The sequence below is a fragment of the Trichomycterus rosablanca genome, chromosome 13 (genome assembly GCF_030014385.1).
Source record: "Trichomycterus rosablanca isolate fTriRos1 chromosome 13, fTriRos1.hap1, whole genome shotgun sequence".
NCBI lineage: Eukaryota > Metazoa > Chordata > Actinopteri > Siluriformes > Trichomycteridae > Trichomycterus > Trichomycterus rosablanca.
Genome location: NC_086000.1, coordinates 23965679 through 23983790, shown reverse-complemented (window position 1 = coordinate 23983790; position 18112 = coordinate 23965679). Strand labels below are relative to the sequence as shown.

Below are 18112 nucleotides of genomic sequence, written 5' to 3'. Positions count from 1 at the left end.
GTTCATTGATGCACATAGGGAGCGAAGGCTGGTCCGTGTGGTCCAATCCAACAGACGAGCTACTGTAGCCAAATTGCTGAAGAAGTTAACTGGTTCTGATAGAAAGGTGTCAGAAAACACAGTGCATCTCAGTTTGTTGCGTATGGGGCTGCATAGCGGCAGACCAGTCAGGGTGCCCATGCTGACCCCTGTGCACCGCCAACAGTGGGCACGTGAGCATCAGAACTAGACCACGGAGCAATGGAAGAAGGTGGCCTGGTCTGATGAATCACGTTTTCTTTTTACATCACGTGGATGGCTGGGTGCGTGTGCATCGCTTACCTGAGGAACAGATGGCACCAGGATGCACTATGGAAAGAAGGCAAGCCGGCGGAGGCAGTGTGATGCTTTGGGCAATGTTCTACTGGGAAACCTTGGGTCCTGCCATTTATGTGGATGTTGCTTTGACACGTACCACCTACCTAAGTATTGTTGCAGACCATGTACACCTTTTCATGGAAACGGTATTCCCTGATAGCTGTGGCCTCTTTCAGCAGTATAATGCACCCAGCCACAAAGCAAAAATAGTTCAGGAATGATTTGAGGAGCACAACAATAAGTTTAAGGTGTTGACTTGGCCTCCAAATTCTCCAGATCTCAATCCAATCGAGCATCTGTGGGATGTGCTGGACAAACAAAGTCCGATCCATGGAGGCCCCACCTCAAAACTTACAGGAGTTAAAGGATCTGCTGCTAACATCTTGGTGCCAGATACCACAGCACACTTTCAGTGGTCTAGTGGACTGCATGCCTGGATGGGTCAGGGTTGTTTTGGCAGCAAAAGGGGGACCAACACAATATTAGGAGGGTGCTCATAATGGTATGCCTGATTGGTGTATTACTTAATATAATGTCCCATGTACTGGTCATTGCCATTAAAGCCCAGTAATCATTTTTGCATCGCACTGTTCCTGTATTGTTTTGCACACTTTTGCATGTGCACTTTTTAAAAACCAAGCAAGGCAAGAAACAGACTGGTGAACTTCTCATATAATTGGAAGCTTCATACCTTTTTTCTTTCTATGAGGAATTTTCTTGTGTTGTTGCTGTTCAGTTCTCGAACTCTCCTGTGAGAAATGCAGTTATATAAGTGCAAATAAAAAACCACCACATGAAACACAAGCTAATAAAATACACTCAGAATACACTAAGTCAGATTTTGCTCCTTAAACATGACAGAATTGTCTTTTTCAATATTACATACAATTGCATTCCGCTTCCCCTACAGCTGCTGACCTCCACTCCTGACTGAGGAGAGCCGTAACTAACACACACCCTCTGATAAGTGTAGTAGGCAATGACTTCTTTTCACCTACACTGGGTGAGTTCATATGCATACAGAAAGTCACGCACTGATCTCCATAATCTGATCCATTACTAATCTCCCAGTCGATCAGTCAGCAAAGGTCGTAATTACAGCAGAAATCACCTCTAGCAACCCCCGGACTAACCAATTACAGCCCATATAGGCACCTTGCCTGCCGGTAGAAGAGCTGAGATTCAAACTCGTAAATTGGAGATCAGCTCTGGTGTGCTAGTGACTATTTAGCACTATGCCACACAAGCAATATTTTGAGCTTTAATAAGGACCACTTTTCTCTGGGTGTTACTGAAGTGTATTATGTATCCCATCTTTAACAACTGGATTGGAATTCATACAACCTGTATGACCTTTACTTGACATTTGTTATAGTTTTGCCAACATAAGTTAGTCTGGTTATATCATAAGTCTGGATTTTACATTTCAAACATTGTATTACTGGCTTTGAAATTAACTACTTAAAAAAATACCATTTGACAATACCATTGGCAAATTGTGCATGTATGTTCTTCAAACCACTAAAAGTGAAATGACATGAAGAAGTTTAATATTTTAGGGTTGAGTATTTAATAACCGGATGTGTACCTCCGCAGCTTACAAGCCATTAACAAATCCAAACGCATCATAAACAGCCTGCTGTTAGACTTCTGACATGTAATCTGATGTTTAGAATTTCTTTACATCCAGGGTCCTAAAGTTTGGGAAGCATGTTTAAATAGAGTTAGCTTTTAACAATGTGAGTGAAGTGAGTACTTTCTTCCAGGATCAATAAAGCATCCATCCAATCCCCCCTTCATCCATCCATTCATCCATCCAATCCCCCCTCCATCCATCCATCCATCCATCCATCTCTTCCTTCCTCCATCCATCCATCCATCCATCCATCCAATCCATCCAACATTTTCTCCATCCATCCATCCATCCAACCCATCCATCCACCTATCCATCCACCCAATTAATCCAACCCTTCCTTCCTCCATCCATCCATCCACCCACCCAATCCATCCTTTCCTCCATCCATCCATCCATCCATCCAACCTTTCCTTCCTCCATCCATCCAACCCTTCCTTCCTCCATCCATCCATCCATCCATCCATCCAACCCTTCCTCCATCCATCCATCCATCCACCCAAATCATCCAACCCTTCCTTCCTCCATCCATCCACCCAACCCTTCCTCCATCCATCCATCCATCCATCCATCGAGTAGTATCTAGTCTGCCACAAGTGACACAAAACAGAAAGCCGACCCATCTGCGCAGCCAAAAATTGAAAAAGGATGACGACATAGTTCCATGACATGACAACTAAAATTGCTGTAAATTCCATTAAAACTAGGATCCATCATAAAACTAAAATATGACTAAAATGATTATGTATCATAATAAAATACAAATTAAAACGAAGAAAAATAAAACCACATCTTATGCATTATTAGTCCAAACAACATTACCGTTCTCGCTCAGCTTTGTTTTTGATTCTCTTGTCTTGACTGATTGCTTTGCCGTTCTCCATGGATGACTTTGTTTGGTTAGCACTCATCTCTTTACTCTGTCTGAAAAAAGACACAAACAGACAAACAAATGGAGTCATTTGTTAGATGGGGGTAATATTTGAGAAGAATATTATACCAATTTGCCTTAGGACATCCGCTTTCTATTAAGATACGGAACTGAATTTATAGCAGTTTTTTATCCAGTCCCATAATACACCAATCTGCAGGCAGGAAAAACAAAACAGTGCGCAGAGAATGAAAACTTTATTACTTTCAATCTGTAAAGATGATCCAAAATGATGAATTTAAGCAGCTATGAATTTCCATGTTGATTCCAATATTTCAACATTTTAATGAACAGAGCAGTAATAGACAACCCCGGAGGGAGTGTTATGGTTCCCTACAGAGGGAAATATTGTTTTGTTAGAAAGAATGACAGAGAGCATGGGCAGAGATAAACCCCTGAGTAAAAGGGCTGACCTCCGGCTATTATTCACTGCAATATGGAGGCATGGCATTTGTAAATAATAAGATAACTCAGGGCTACTTCCTACATGAGGTATATGCACGCCAGTGAGTAACTTTAACAGATTTAAAATTAATGGAAACATTTTCAATTCATGAGTGTTGACATTTAGCTTGCATGATAAACTTGAATAATGCAATAGTCTGCACATTCAATACAAAAAATGAATACAAGAAACACTTCCAGACAGGCCCAGGCATGGGACAATACTTGACTGAATACTAAATATAGTTCTCTCAATGTACTGAAAAAAAAAAATGGAATAACTAGAATAAAATGTCCAGAATGTCCACTTTAAAATAAATAGAAGTGCACATTGTAAGTAGAAAAGAGTTTTAATCTTGTCTGCAGAGAAGGATCACTCCAACAGAGTCTTACACAGAGACTCTGTGAAGGTGATAACACAGGAAAAACTTAACATCCTTATATACTTTCTTCGGTGATCTTGTAGGACAGTGGAAGACTCCGTTAACAGAGAGTTCAGCCATAACATTAGTCCATCTGTTTCTCTGCATGCTTTGTTAGCCCCCTTTCAATGTGACAATGACATGGTGGTGTGTTAGCATGTGTTGTGCTGGTATGAGTGGATCAGACATAGCAGCGCTGCTGGAGTTTTTAAATACCGTGTCCACTTACTGTCCACTCTATTAGACACTCCTACCTGGTTGGTCCACCTTGTAGATGTAAAATCAGAGACGATCGCTCATCTATTGCTGCTGTTTGAGTTGGTCATCTTCTAGACCTTCATCAGTGGTCACAGGACACTGCCCATGGGGCGCTGTTGGCAGGATATTTTTGGTTGGTGGACTATTCTCAGTCCAGCAGTGACAGTGAGTGTTTAAAAACTCCATCAGTGCTGCTGTGTCTGATCCACTCATACCAGCACAACACACACTAACACACCACCACCATGTTATTGTCACTGCAGTGCTGAGAATGACCCACCACCCAAATAATACCTGCTCTGTAGTGGTCCTGACCATGAAGCACAGCATGAAAGGGGGCTAACAAAGCATGCAGAGAAATAGATGGACTACAGTCAGTAATTGTAGAACTACAAAGCACTCCTATATGGTAAGTGGAGCTGATAAAATGGATAGTGAGTGTAGAAACAAGGAGGTGGTTTTAATGTTATGGCTGATTGGTGTACATCCAGTAACATTCTGTTGTAGCAGTATTCTTGGAATACTGGAATATGACTACTGGCAATCATGCCCTAAGCATATCTACATTTTCTAAGCAGTAATTGATTATGTATTAATACATGTAGTGTAAATTAAATTTTTCTTTCACAAAACCCATGCAGATAATCAAAGTGTTGTATTATTATATTGTCATTATAAGAGAATCTCTTCAAAATGGATAGACAGTTTTAGTCAGGTGTCACTAACACAATTCTATCTGGGAGCTCTGACTAGAGTGTTGTATAAATTATGCCACGTTGAGAGATTTCCACTGGCTCACATTGGTTCTATGCTTTAATAGCAGAGCCACACCTATTCATCATTAGTTCATATTCAATTGCATGTATATGAACTGTACTTACACCAGTAATAACACCTAATATGCTGTTAAATCAGCTCTGACCTACTGAGACATGAAGATACAGTGGTACCTTGAAACTCAACGTCAATTGGTTCTGGGAGTGGCGGTGAGTTTAAAAGGTGTTGAGTTTCAAGGTATTTTTTTCCCATAAGGAAGTATGGAAAACTTGTTAATACGTTTCATGGTACCATGGAACTGCATATATTTGAGGCTAAAATAATTAAAAAACAACATTCATGCATTCATGTGAGAAGCAGCAAAATAACTTTTGCGCTGGCTGTGCCGTTATTTCCTATGGAGTGTGGTTGTGCACAAAGCTTAACGTGACTTATTGTCCTAAACGAGCGAGAAATTTCACTAGTAGAGAGAACTTATGAGCAGTAATAATTAAAAGAAGTTTAGTGTTTCTGTCATTCTTTTAATACATTAAGTCACTTTTTTTTTACGATAAGCATTTTAGACTCTTTTGGAAAAGCTGATTTCTCAGTAACCCGAGCTATAACACAAGTTTAAAAGTGAAACAGGAGAAAAATCCAGCTAAACACAGATATATGTGGACCTTTCAGAGTGGATTTGACAGTTATTCCACACAAATGCAGATTCGTCTCATATTCGCACTTTGATGACATCTTACTGCACCGCTCAAGCCAAGACAGAACAAAGCGGCGGTCGCACACATGTCGAGTTTAAGGTAAACGTCGAGTTACAAGGTACCACTATACAAGACATTATAATGAGTACTGAGCTATTTGGTACCAGGAGGTCCTACAAATTCAATACATTGCAAGATGAATCGTCCCTTAGTGCATCTTTGTGCCTATGGGTACTCATCATGGCCTTATGTGAACACTCCTTGCTGTTTCAGAGATACTTCAACCCAATCATCAAGCTATAACAATTTGGCCCTTATAAAAGTCACTCACTCTTTATGACTGCCACGTCTAATGCATTTACCACGTGTACTATGAGTAACTACCATCAGCCCAACCTTTACTACATTCCTCACTGTGACATGGACAGTTGTTATGAAATAGGCACATCCATGCATGTTTTCAGGGATCGATTTTATTGATTTGGCTCAAAGGTATATTACCGTTGTATATGTAATTTTAACCCATCATATCTATAAATCACATAAAAACACTTTTGAATTCTTTTTATTTTATTTTATTTTTATTTTTATGGCAAAGAAGTATGCATTGCAATCATTTAGTCACAGTATAAACAAGTCAATAAAAGAAATCAATGACAAGCCAAGACTACCATGACTTCAATGGCCCCATAAGCAAAAGTAAAGAAAGTTTCAGATTAAAAATATGATAAAATGAAATAATATTTTCAAAACTAATTTAAACAGATGAGAAACTTTTTTTTCTCTGTTACACAAAGTAATTGATGAAGATGTTTATAGAAGAGAAGTGTGTAGTTAAACATTTCTAAGATGAGTAATACAGTAAGTCATTTAATGACATTTAATGTACAGTAGACTTATTAGTAAGGCCCTACCTAATTTGCTGTGAAAATCATGTTGTGTCATGAAACAAGTCTTTTTCCGTGTAATAGGCAAAGTTTGTGTTTAGCAATCTAACATTTTTTCAATTTCTGTAGCATTCAAGTGCCCCACGTTTACTGGGTGTTTTGAAATATGAGGCAGTCCTAGCAATCCTATGGCCATTCAGTTAGCATTTACTTAGTCAAAATGTCCAAGATGTCGAAGTCTAAAGCAGCTAAAGACACTACTGGGTAAACAAGATTGGAAAACTCCTTAAGTTGGTCTGGGATTGGCGTTGAGTTTAAAAGGTATTGAGTTTCAAGGTATTTCTTGGTCGTAAGGATGTATGGAAAACCTGTTAATGTGTTCCATGATCCTGTGGAACTGCATATATTTTAGGCTAATGTAAAATAATGGGGTTGTTTTTGACACTTATACACTAAAAATAACACAAATATAATATAAAACAGTTAAATTAATATAAAAATACAATAAATCCTGCTCTGTACCTCTTTATTGTTTTCTTATGCTTTTTAAGTAGAGGAGAGAACGTATGAGCAGTAATAATTAAGAGAGGTTTAGTGTTTCTATGTCCTTCTTTTAATAAGCATTTTAGACTCCTTTGGAAAAGCTGATTCTTACAATTTCTCAGAACCCTGAGCTATAACACAAGTTTAAAAGTGAAACAGGAAAAAAAATCCAGCTAAACACAGATACATGTGGAGCTTTCAGAGTGGATTTGACACTTATTCCACACAATGCCGATTCGTCCAATATGCACACTTTGATGGCCCCATAAGCAAAAGTAAAGAACTAATTTTAAGAACTAGTTTGAACAGATGAGAAACTTTTTTTTAGATATAGAAGAGAAGTGTGTAGGTAAACATTTCTTAGATGAGTAATACAGTCATTTAATGAAAAATCCAAAACCTAACTATAATAATACTGTCTGAAGTACAGTAGACTTATTAGTAAGGCCCTATCTAATTTGCTGTGAAAATCATCTCGTCATGAAACAAGCCTTTTTTCCGTGTAATATGCAATTTGCATATTCAAAATGTAAAGTTTGTGTTTAGCAATCTAACATTTTTTTTTAATTTCTGTAGCGTTCAAGTGTCCCACGTTTACTGGATGTTCTGCAATATGAGGCAGTCCTAGCAATCCTATGGCAATTCAGTGAGCATTCGCTTAGTCAAAATGTCCAAGATGTCAAAGTCTAAAGCAGCTAAACACACTACTCGGGTAATCAAGTTTGGAAAACTCCAAAACAGTTCTGCGTACATGAGAATTTTCATCTTTGAGAACGCCGCTGGATGTTTTAGGTTTACATTCAACCATTAAGGTAGCTGTACCATGTATTGAAGCTTCCATTTATTCTATCATTCAATTTATGAGGGTTATTTAAATGAAATGTGGCTCTTTTCTGTAAAAATCCATGAAATCTGTATTTTTTTTCTCTTTTTCTCCAATTTTCTCCCCTAATCTAGTCGTATCCAATTACCCTGATTGTGTTACGCTTCACCTCTACCGATACAACCCTCCACTGCTGACTGAGAAGCTTCACAACTAACACGCCACCTCCGATACAAGTGCAGTACCGACTGCATCTTTTCCCCTGCACGAGGTAAGTTCATATGCGGATCTGCACGGAGAGCCACACCCTGATCAGCATTATTCCTCTACTCTGTGCAGGTGCCATCAATCAGCCAGCAGAGATCGCAATTGCACAAGCCATGAGGAACCCCGGTCCGCCTTGTCCTACCCTGTGAACAACCGCCAATCGTTGTTCATGTAGCCACACAGCCCAGTCGGATGGCAGAGCTGAGATTTTTTTTTCCCGTTTTTCTCCCACTTTAGTGCATCCAATTTCTGCCCGTCAATCATCCTCTCACTAATGCTGGTCCCTGCTCCTGATTGGGGAGGACGAGGCTGCTCCACGCCCCCTCCAACACGTGCACAGCAATCGAACATCTTATCACCTACACTTGATGAGTGCAGTGCAGTACAGCGCTGTGTACGGAGAGCCACAGCCTCTACCGCACTCCTTTCCCATCTCCGTGCAGGCGCCACCAACCAGCCAGCAGAGGTCGTAATCGCACTAGTCTGAGAGAGAGTCCGCATCCGGCTAAATCCCGCCCCTATCTGAACAACAGGCCAATCGTTGTTCATGTGGCCGCTCAGCCTCAGCCGGCAGGCAGAGCCGAGATTTGATACAATGTATTTGAGATCTCAGCTCTGGTGAGAGGCGTGTGTTTTTACTGCTGCGCCACCTGAGTGGCAGCAGAGCTGAGATTTGATACGATGTATTTGAAATCCCAGCTCTGGTGCGCTAATGTGTTTTACCGCTGCGCCACCTGAGCGACCCGAAATCTGTGAATTTTGAAAAACGAGGTCCATAAATTTAAGCACATTTTCCTGTGAATTTGAGCGTCCAACTTATTAGACATACACAAGTACCAGATTGTTGACACTGCAACTTCAAATGTCAACGTAAGTTTAACTTACATGTCTACTTTCAGAAAGCATAGTCTGGTTTATACAAGTCAAACTGAGTTTGTTCAAACCCCAATGAGTCCTTGTTTCCTCTCCACTTCAAGACACAGTCAACCGACAGACTGTTCAGACTTTAATGTCGTCAGAGTAAAAAGTCTGGCCCTACAAAACTACTTTGTTAGTAGCATTAAGTTCAGTCTGTTCTAGGTCGTGGTTATGTAAGAGCTCTAATAACCTCAAATGTTAAAGCTGCCATAATGCAATTACAGAAGTATTTCTGAACACTGTAATTGCTGAGAAGAAAATAGAAGCACCCTGCTGTGGTAACATACAGCCTGATTCTAGCACTATTATACATTAAGAGCTCACCGTTCATGGAGGTGTATGAGCTGCTGTCTCTGCTGCTCTTGTGTCATTAGCATCAGCTTCCTGAGCTGCTCACATTGCTGCACGATGTGCTGGTTTTTAAGCTCCTGGCACCCGGCATTATGGGTCTTTATCATGTCATCCAGTTCCTCAGCATGAGCAGCAGCCGTGTTCTTTACCTGTCACACCACAACAGAACAATAACAGTGACAGAACAGTTGTAGTCAAGTTGAAACTCAGGTCAGCAGCTTGCAATTTCGAATTACCACACCAGCACATCTAAATTAATTGATGCCCTGATGGAAAAAAGAAAGAAAAAAATCACAAAGAATTCCCAAAAACATGATTTATATGATATATTTTTCCTGCCACAGGACTGTCAGTCTGCTCAGGATTGATGGACAAATAAATGAACAGAACAGAGACAGCACATCTGTCTGAAAACCTAGTAAGCTCTTTACATAGACAACATTTTACATCATCCTTCGTGTTCCAAAAAAAGAACAATGTCTAAATAATGGGTGTGTTCAAAAACCTAGGGAGCTGCCTTGTTGTCTTACTGCCTACATAGGCAGCTGCCTCAGTAGAGAGGATTCTAATAAGTCAATGACTTATAAGTGCGGTTATTCGAACGCGCTAATTAGACAGCGATTCCATCGGGTTTCGCTTACAAAGCTAACATTAGCATCTTGCCATTTAAACCAATGGGATGGGGTGGCACAGCGCGCTAGCATGTCACCTAACATCTCCCTTCGTGTACCGAAAATGGTTAAATTCGCTGTCAAGCCCGAATTTGCAAATAAACGACACCTGTGCACGTTTATACAAGTTAAAAATCAATAATAATTTATTTACGTTTGAAAATAACTCGTTTCTCAGCACCGTCAGCCATGTTTTTTATTTTTCTGTGAGAGAAGAGATGCCGCACTGAATGCTGGGATTGCCTTGATCACTAAAAGGACGCTTCCGATGCTCACTTGTTCTTGAGTCAAAATAACATTGAAATTTTAAGATACCTAACTAAACAGCTTATTAAGGCATCTAGGATTTCGAACAGCCTCATTCTCGGGAGCGAGCGTAGGATGACGTAAAATGCTGTCTATATAGAGAGCTCCCTAGCTTTTCGAACACACCATAAGTCTTAAATGCTGCCTACTGAGGTGCCGTAATTCTAAGCAATAATCTGACTGAATAATGAGGAAGCATCCAATACTGCCTTAGTGGTGAAGGCAAGCCCAGCATTCAGTGCGGCACAACTGTTCTTACCAAAAAATACCAATATGGCAGAGGAGTTCTTTTCAAATGTAAATAAATTCTCATTGCTTGTTAATTTGTATTGAGGTGTACAAGTGTAATGTATTAGCAAATTCAGGCTTGTCAGTGACAATTTAACTGTTTTCTGTACCCAAGGGGAAATGTAAGCTTGCATGTTAGTGGGTTGTGCCGCCTCAGCCCACTGGTTTGAATGGCCTGAGGCCAACTGTGTTAGCTTAGTAAGAATAAGGTGACGTAAGCTACAATTGCAGTCTAAGTAGTGCGTCTAAATGTATTTATTTATTTATTAGGATTTTAACATCATGTCTTACACACCTTGGCTATATTCATGACAGAAACGGTAGTTATTCACTACTCAAGATTCATTAGTTCACAAGCTGAATGTCAAACACAATCATGCATCTCCAATTCACCTCACTTGCATTTCTTTGCACTGTGCGAGGAAACCGGAGCTCCCGGAGGAAACCCATGCAAACACGAGGAGAACATGCAAACTCCACACAGAAAGGACCCAGACCGCCCCACCTGGGGATCGAACCCAGGACCTTTTCTTGCTGTGAGGCGACAGTGCTACCAACCGAGCAACCGTGCCGTCAGTGTGTCTAAATAATCTGCTCTGTGAGTTTGATGTCTCATTAAAATCCTCTCTACTTAGGCAGCTGCCTAGGTAGGCAGTAGGCAGCAAGGCAGTACACTGTTTTCACACTACGTTTGGTCATTTACAACCACAAATAAGAAAATTAGAAGTTAGGACAGTATGAAAAATGCTAAAAAATATGATGTTTCAGGTCTGCAACACAGCTTTTACCACTTTGTAATGCTGCCTTTTTTCTTACAACACTTAAAATAAGTTTGGGCAACAAGGCTACCAAGTGATGAAGTGTTTCAGGTTTCTGTCCATCTTTGCTCCTCAAAAACACCTTTTGTGAAAACTGCTTTTGGTCCAAATTAGGATTACAATCACCTGTTGACATTATATAGGGACAGCAGTAGCCAAGTGGGTAGAGCTTAGGACTATCAATTGAAAGCTTGAGAATTCGAATCCCAGCTCTGCAATGCAGCTACTGTTGGGCCCTTGAGCAAGACCCTTAACCCTGTCTGATCCAGGGGTGCTGTACAATGGCTGACCCTGTGCTCTTACCCCAGCTTTCAAACAAGCTGGGTTATGAGAAAAAAGAACTTCATTGTACTGTATGTGTGTATATGTATATATGACAAATAAAGGCGTTCTTCTTGTTCTTGTTTTTTGTTCTGTGGTGATGTAGTGGTGGTTTGGCACAATTCCAGTATTCTCGGGAAATGGACTGGATTCTCCATTCACTGTAAAAAGACTGGCATTTTCTGCCATGTCTTTTTTGTCAGGAGCCTTCCTCCTACCTCCTTAAATTTAGTTCCTAGGCGTATGTGCATAAATGAATAGATGGGAATGTCATGTCCTGTGATGGACTAGTCTCCTGTCCAGGGTGCGCCCAGTGTTCCTGAGAGGAGTACCAGGCCCACCACAAGCAGCATAAAGATGAATAAAAGTTTTTTTCAGCGTATTTATACATTTTGGAGCAATATATTTATTTATTTATTTATTTTCTCTTTTTTCCCAATTTTTACCCCAATTTTCTCTCTTAATCTAGTCGTATCCAATTATTTTATGATTGCATTACACTTTACCTCTACCGATACAACCCTGCACTGCTGACTGAGGAGCTTTGTAACAGACACACGTGTGCAGTACAGACTGCATCTTTTCACCTGCACGAGGCGAGCCTTATCAGCCTTATGCACGGAGAGCCACACCCTGATCAGCATTATTCCCCAAATCTGCGCAGGTGCCATCAATCAGCCAGCAGAGGTCGTAATTGCATCAGTATTGAGGAACCCTGGTCTGGCTCATCCCACCAGAACAATCGTTGTTCATGTAGCCGTCCAGCCCAGCAGGATGGCAGACCTAAGATTCGATACAATGTATTCAAAATTTAAATTTTTAGCATTGAGCAGACGCTTTTATCCAAAGCGACTTACATGATGAGCTGAACACGATGAGCAATTGAGGGTTAAGGGCCTTGCTCAGTGGCAACTTGGTGGTGGCGGGGCTTGAACCGTCAACCTTCTGTTTACTAGTCCAGTACCTTAACCACCGAGCTGTCACTGCCCTGAGCAACCACTGAGCAAAATCCCAGCTCTGGTGTGCTAGCATGTTTTACCGCTGCGCCACCTGAGTGGCGGAGCAATATATTTTTAAACAAAGTCCAATTAAAGTGCTCATATGTCTAGTTGTCAGACTACAGCCCAAGTCCAGGACTCACCACAGTGTTGGAGCATGCACTCATGTAGTGTAAAGTGAGGAACAAAGTGTTCTAGAGAGAAAAAAACTAACAGGATTTAGCACCTTTGTTTTGTGGTCTGCAGTTATGCTCCTCATCTTTCTTTCCATTTCTCTCCTCATTTCACAGTTCCTTTCACTGCATGGAATACATAAAAATGGAAAAGAATATAAAAAAATACATTCTGTTGACAAACAATGACAGCATGGCCCCATTATTCACTTTTCTTTGTAGTTCAGCTCTTAGAGACATGTTTTAATAATCAGGATTAGTTCACATCACTATGAATCACAGGATGATGGGCAGCACTGTGGACCCACCTGACTTTCTTACTGTTTTTGTCTAGTTGCTTCTCCAGAGCCTGCTTCTCTTTTTCATGCTGGGCCACAATTTTGTCCACTTGAGTGCAATGAGTTCTCTGTAGTGCAGTTTGTACCTGTAATACAAAGCATCACCAGCTTCAGGATTTATTGCCCCTTGAGTTCCTGACACCAAATCTCATGACATATTTAAAATCAGGGCAAAAAAGTTAATTAATTAGGAAGAATACCTTTTTTTGCTTTTTCTGTAGTGCACCGAGTTCCTTTAGCTGCTTCTTTAGTAGCTTTAAGTATGCCTGGAATATTATATAAAATATTATACACCGATCAGCAATAACATTAGAACCACCTCCTCGTTTCTACACTCACTGTCCATTTTATCAGCTCCACTTACCATATAGAAGCACTTTGTAGTTCTGCAATTACTGACTGTAATGGTCAGGGCCCCCAGAGGACCACCACAGAGCAAGTATTATTTAGGTGGTGGATCATTCTCAGCACTGCAGTGACACTGACATGGTGGTGGTGTGGTATGAGTGGATCAGACACAGCAGAGCTGCTGGAGTTTTTAAATATCGTGTCGACTCACTGTCCACTCTATTAGACGCTCCTACCCAGTTGGTCCACCTTGTAGATGTAAAGTCAGAGACGATCGCTCATCTATTGCTGCTGTTTGAGTTGGTCATCTTCTAGACCTTCATCAGTGGTCACAGGACGCTGCCCTCGGGGTGCTGTTGCTTGGATATTTTGGTTGGTGGACCATTCTCAGTCCAGCAGTGACAGTGAGGTGTTTAAAAACTCCATCAGTGCTGCTGTGTCTTATCCACTCATACCAGCACAACACACACTAACACACCACCACCATGTCAGTGTCACTGCAGTGCTGAGAATGATCCACCATCCAAATAATACCTACTCTAATACCTAGGCTAACAAAGCATGCAGAGAAACAGATGAACTACAGTCAGTAATTGTAGAACTACTACATGCTTATATATGGTAAGTGGAGCTGATAAAATGGACAGTAAGTGTAGAAACAAGGAGGTGGTTGTACTGTTGTAGCTGATCAATGTATAATAATAATAATATTATAAAAAACATCAAAAAAATTAATTTGCCCCAACAAAGTCTTCTCTTTGCATCCTAAAATTGAATTTTGATACCTTCAACTGTTTCATGTCATCAATAGTAACTTGAGGCATATCTCTGGCTGTATCTGTTAGCACCAAAACAAAAAAGTATGTATGTAAGAAAAATGCTCCATTAAAACAAACATGTTTCCAATTTTACTAAAAGGTAGACAGCTGGGTACCCATTTTTGAGGATATACTCGCAATCTGTCCTGATGTTGTGCTGTGTTTCTCTGAAATCTTCGGATGTGCCACTGCTTTGACTTGATTAATCTTTCCTTTCTTACTTCTCTTTGGGGTGTCACTTGGAACCTCAGCTATTTCCCACTGCACAAACCAAAACAACCAGTCGCCAGAACGTTTAGACTTGTATATAATTTCACATCTTCTAAGAGGACACTTCACCATAAAATAGTTGGACATCCTATTCCAAACCATGGGCATATACATTCAAGCCGGAAAGTCTGCACACCCCTTTCACCCCCTTCACGTTTTATTACGTTACAGACTCACTCTATAATAGACTTTTTTTGCCTCAAACATCTGCACACCATCACCAATAATTACGAAGTGAAAACAGGGTTTAGAAAATATGAAATTTTATTTTACTGACAAAGATGATTTTATTTAGGGGTTACATATCTGTACACACCCTTAGCCTAATACTTGATTGATGCACCTTTGGCAGCAATTACAGCTTCAAGGCATCTTGGAAAAGAAGCTACGAGCTTGGCACACTTGTTTCTGGACATTTTTGCCCATTCTTTGGCATATCCTTGCAGGCACCATCAGGTTGGATGGGGTGCATCGGTACACAGCCAATTTCTGCTCCTTCCACAGATGTTTGATTAAATTCAGGTCTGGGCTCTGGCTGGGCCACTCAAAGACATTCACAGCCTTTCTCTGAAGCCACTCCTTTGTTCTCTTGGCTGTGTGCTTTGGGTCGCTGTCATGTTGGAAGGTAAACCTTTGCCCTAGTCTGAGGTCCAGAGCGCTCTTGAGCAGGTTTTCTTTAAGGAACTTGGTGTACTTAGCTGCATTCATCTTTTCCTCTATCACTGCTGAAAAACATCCCCACATTTTGATGCTGCCACCGCCATGCTTTACTGTAAGGATGGCATTAGCCAGGTGATGAGCGGTGCCTGGTTTCCTCCTGACTTGATGCTTGGTATTCAGGCCAAGAAGTTCAATTTTGTTTTCATCAGACCCGAGAATCTTGTTTCTCATGGTTTGAAAATCCTCTAGGTGCCTTTTGGCAAACTCCAAGCGGGCTGTCATGTGCCTTTTACTAAGGAGTGGCTTCCATCTGGCCATTCTACCATAAAGGCGTGATTCGTGGAGTGCTGCCTGGATGGTTGATCCTCTGATAGGTTCTCCCATCTCCACAAGGATACGCTGGAGCTCTTTCAGAGTGACCCTCGGGTTCCTGCTCCCCTCCCTGGCCAAGGCCCGTCTTACCCGATCACTCAGTTTGGTCGGGTGGCCAGGTCCAGGAAGATTTTTCGTGGTTCCAAACTTCTTCCATTTACAAATGATGGTGACCACTGTGCTCATGGAGCAGGAAGGAGTGTGCAGACTTTCCAACTTGACTGTATATGGAGTCATCTTCCTTTTTAGCCTATAACAGGCTTTACTCTGCTATAAAAGATGTTTTGTGACCATACATTCAAAGATGTATTTGTGATGTCAGACATTTAAGCTGGACAAAAATTCTTAGTTAGCAATCTGCATTTCGATTTATCCCAAAGGCGTTTAATAAAACTGAGGTTAAGGCTCTGTACAGATCACTGTACTTTCTTCATACCAAACTCGTCAAACTATACCTTTATGAATTTTGCTTTGTTCACAAGAGCATGTCCATGGTGAAACAAAAAACCCACGGTTTATGGGGTAGCTCATAAGATAGACAAAGATAGCTCTTGTCGTGCACTGGAAATTCTGCCAGGAGTAGTGCATTAGCCGGCTAACTTTTGCACAATGGAAAACATAATTGTGGTCACATAATGCATACTGGATACTGATTTGGTGCCCAATCAGTACTTCATTTCATTTCAATGTTTCATTTCTAATCTGCCCAAAACCAAAATAACAAATATGATGGCACTGTTCAGTTATTAATAAACCGCATGGTATGCATCATCGGGTAAGGCTGTAAAACAACCAATATTATCTTAATTAAAGTAAATATGAGTGAAATTACACCACCATGTCATCCATGTTTGATTTTTTGTTTGATTCAATTTGATTCATTTTGTGACTGAGAAAGAAAAACCATTGTTATTTTTATTGACACTGAATTGCTTTGCTTTGTTATATTAAATAAACTAAAGCTAGTATATAGATTATAATATTAACAAGTAAAGCATTCTTCAGGTTTATTAGGTTAATAGGTTCATTTATAAGCAGTCTAGATGCAGTTGTGATGAGTGTGCTTACCGTCTCAATGCCCATGGCTCTCATTTGGTCTGTTCTTTTTTCGCAGATGGATATGAATTTTTTGGGATCTGACAGTGCATCTACAATGGCTGCAAAAAAGTGACCAAAGATTAACGTCTACCTTCATGGTCCCTGCAGATGCTGTTATATAAATGTTAACCTTAATTAATAGCCCAGAGCTCTACCCACTAGGCTACCACTGTTTACTATAACATTTTTGTTAAGAGTTCAAATCCCAGCTCTGCCATGCAGTCACTGTTGGGTCCTTGAGCAAGGCCCTTAACCCTATCTGCTTCTGCGCTATGACCCAAGCTTCCAAACAAGCTGGGATATGCGAAAAAAAGAATTTCGCAGGGCAGTTGTAGCTAACTGGTTAAGGTACTGGACTAGTAATAAAAAGATTGCCAGTTAAATCCCCACTACTACCAGGTTGCCACTGTTGGGCCATTTAGCAAGACCCTTAACCCTCAATTGCCTGTATTGTATACTGTAAGTCACTTTGGATAAAAGCATCTGCTAAATGGCAAAAATGTACTTGTACTGTACACATGCATATGTATATATGACAAATAAAGGTATTCTATAACCTGTACCTATGTCAGTTACAAAGGTTTTTAAACCCCTTAGCCTGTATATTTACCAGTAAATATAAAGATAGTGTGACTCTAACACTATTCTAAAATACACTTCATGAACAAGATGTATTTGCACACCAGATCCTGATCTTGTTGGACATTCCATACCAAAACTATAGGCATTATTTTGAAGTGCCCTGTTTGCCTTTATCTGTTTGGGAAGGCTTTCCACAAATATGTTCTCAGACAACAAGACTTGGCTTACAATCAATGTGACTTTATCGACTTTGCTTTGTGCGCTGACCCACAGCCATGCTAAAACAGTAAAGCACATTTCCCAGACTTTTTACCTGTTAGCAGTAGGTGAGGCTAAAACACATGAAACTCAATAAATAGGAGGGGTATCGACTAACTTTTGGCCATTCTGTGTATAAGCCTGAACTCAAATCATGCTTATATAGTATTTAATTTCAGTTCTTGGATTCACTGTCTAAGAAGATATGCACCGATCAGCCATAACATTAAAACCACCTCCTTGTTTCTACACTCACTGTCCATTTTGTCAGCTCAACTTACCATATAGAAGCACTTTGCAGTTATACAATTACTGACTGTAGTCCATCTGTTTCTCTGCATGCTTTGTTAGCCCTCTTTCATGCTGTTCTTCAATGGTCAGGACTCTCCCAGGACCACTACAGAGCAGGTATTACTTGGGTGGTGGATCATTCTCAGCACTGCAGTGACAATGACATGGAGGTGGTGTGTTAGTGTGTTTTGTGCTG

At 40.6% G+C, this 18112-nt stretch overlaps 1 protein-coding gene across 1 annotated transcript in view; it reads right to left on the bottom strand.

Annotated features, from left to right (window-relative positions):
• plcb4a (phospholipase C, beta 4a) overlaps window positions 1-18112 on the bottom strand; it is an 83102-nt gene that overhangs the window by 5346 nt on the left and 59644 nt on the right. The window contains exons 25-33 of the mRNA XM_063007994.1: window positions 16756-16844; window positions 14492-14646; window positions 14353-14395; window positions 13420-13485; window positions 13190-13305; window positions 12935-13007; window positions 9280-9455; window positions 2813-2914; window positions 1049-1106 (exon numbers count right to left, since the gene is read on the bottom strand). Coding sequence (XP_062864064.1) covers window positions 1049-1106; window positions 2813-2914; window positions 9280-9455; window positions 12935-13007; window positions 13190-13305; window positions 13420-13485; window positions 14353-14395; window positions 14492-14646; window positions 16756-16844 — 878 coding nt within the window. The remainder of the gene's footprint in view (window positions 1-1048; window positions 1107-2812; window positions 2915-9279; window positions 9456-12934; window positions 13008-13189; window positions 13306-13419; window positions 13486-14352; window positions 14396-14491; window positions 14647-16755; window positions 16845-18112) is intronic.